Source organism: Crocuta crocuta, unplaced genomic scaffold, assembly GCF_008692635.1.
Source record: "Crocuta crocuta isolate KB4526 unplaced genomic scaffold, BGI_CrCroc_1.0 scaffold30, whole genome shotgun sequence".
Lineage (NCBI taxonomy): Eukaryota > Metazoa > Chordata > Mammalia > Carnivora > Hyaenidae > Crocuta > Crocuta crocuta.
The window spans coordinates 14,292,172-14,292,974 of record NW_027528345.1 but is presented as its reverse complement, the minus strand read 5'-3'; the positions used below and the strand labels follow the sequence as shown (position 1 = coordinate 14,292,974).

General features: G+C 61.5%; 1 protein-coding gene across 1 annotated transcript in view; it reads right to left on the bottom strand.

The window, feature by feature from the left end:
- PDE1B (phosphodiesterase 1B) overlaps positions 1 to 766 on the bottom strand; it is a 32,243-nt gene extending 31,477 nt beyond the window's left edge. Inside the window, exon 1 of the mRNA XM_077753533.1 lies at positions 650 to 766. Within this exon, the coding sequence (XP_077609659.1) occupies positions 650 to 759 (110 nt within the window). The 5' untranslated portion in view covers positions 760 to 766. The remainder of the gene's footprint in view (positions 1 to 649) is intronic.
- Positions 767 to 803: the final 37 nt, after the last annotated feature.

Below are 803 nucleotides of genomic sequence, written 5' to 3'. Positions count from 1 at the left end.
CCTGGTAGGGACTCCATCCCCCTCTTCCAATCCCAGTTGGGTCCCCCATCATTACTATGCACGGTGGGTTTCCAGACCCCAAGAGAAATGAGCAGCTCAGGTACGGGGCGCCCCCCATTCCCACCCCCTGAAAGATGCAGGAGGCTGAAACCACCAATCCCAACGGAGGTACATATGACCCACAGGTTGGCACAAGTATCCCCATGCACTAGATCTGCAGCTGGGTGCAATCACTCTACACGCACCCGTGTGTCCCACGGACACTCGTGCACACGCATGTGTTCTCACGTCTGCACAACCCTGCACAAGGATACGTGTGAGTCAGCCTGGCACCTCCGGAGTGCTGCCCGTCTGCAGCCCTGCCACACCGCGCATACTGTGCCGCCTCTCCGCGCTGCGTGTGTCACCCGGGAGGTTCCACCGGCAAAGGCACATCGTTAGCTTTGCAACTCCTAAACCCTCTCCAACCGGCCGACTTGCTCCGCACATGCCTTGCACATGTGGCCTGGCTATGCCGTGCCAGGGCAGCTTATTTCCTCGCACCTGCCAACATGTGTGCCGGAGAGAATCCACGAGCCCGGCTCCAGCTACCCCCCCCTTTCCAGGTTCCCTAAGATCCCTTCCCCCCACGCCCGGCCCGGGGACTCACAGAGACCGAAGCTTAATCCACATCTTCTTGCTGGGGGCTGACTTCAGCTCCAGGGGTGACGGGCAATCCGGCTCCAGCATCTCGGGAGGGCTGCGGGGGGACAGCTCCATGCTCAGCCTCGATCTGGGGAACGGAGGGAGGAGACGGCACCGCG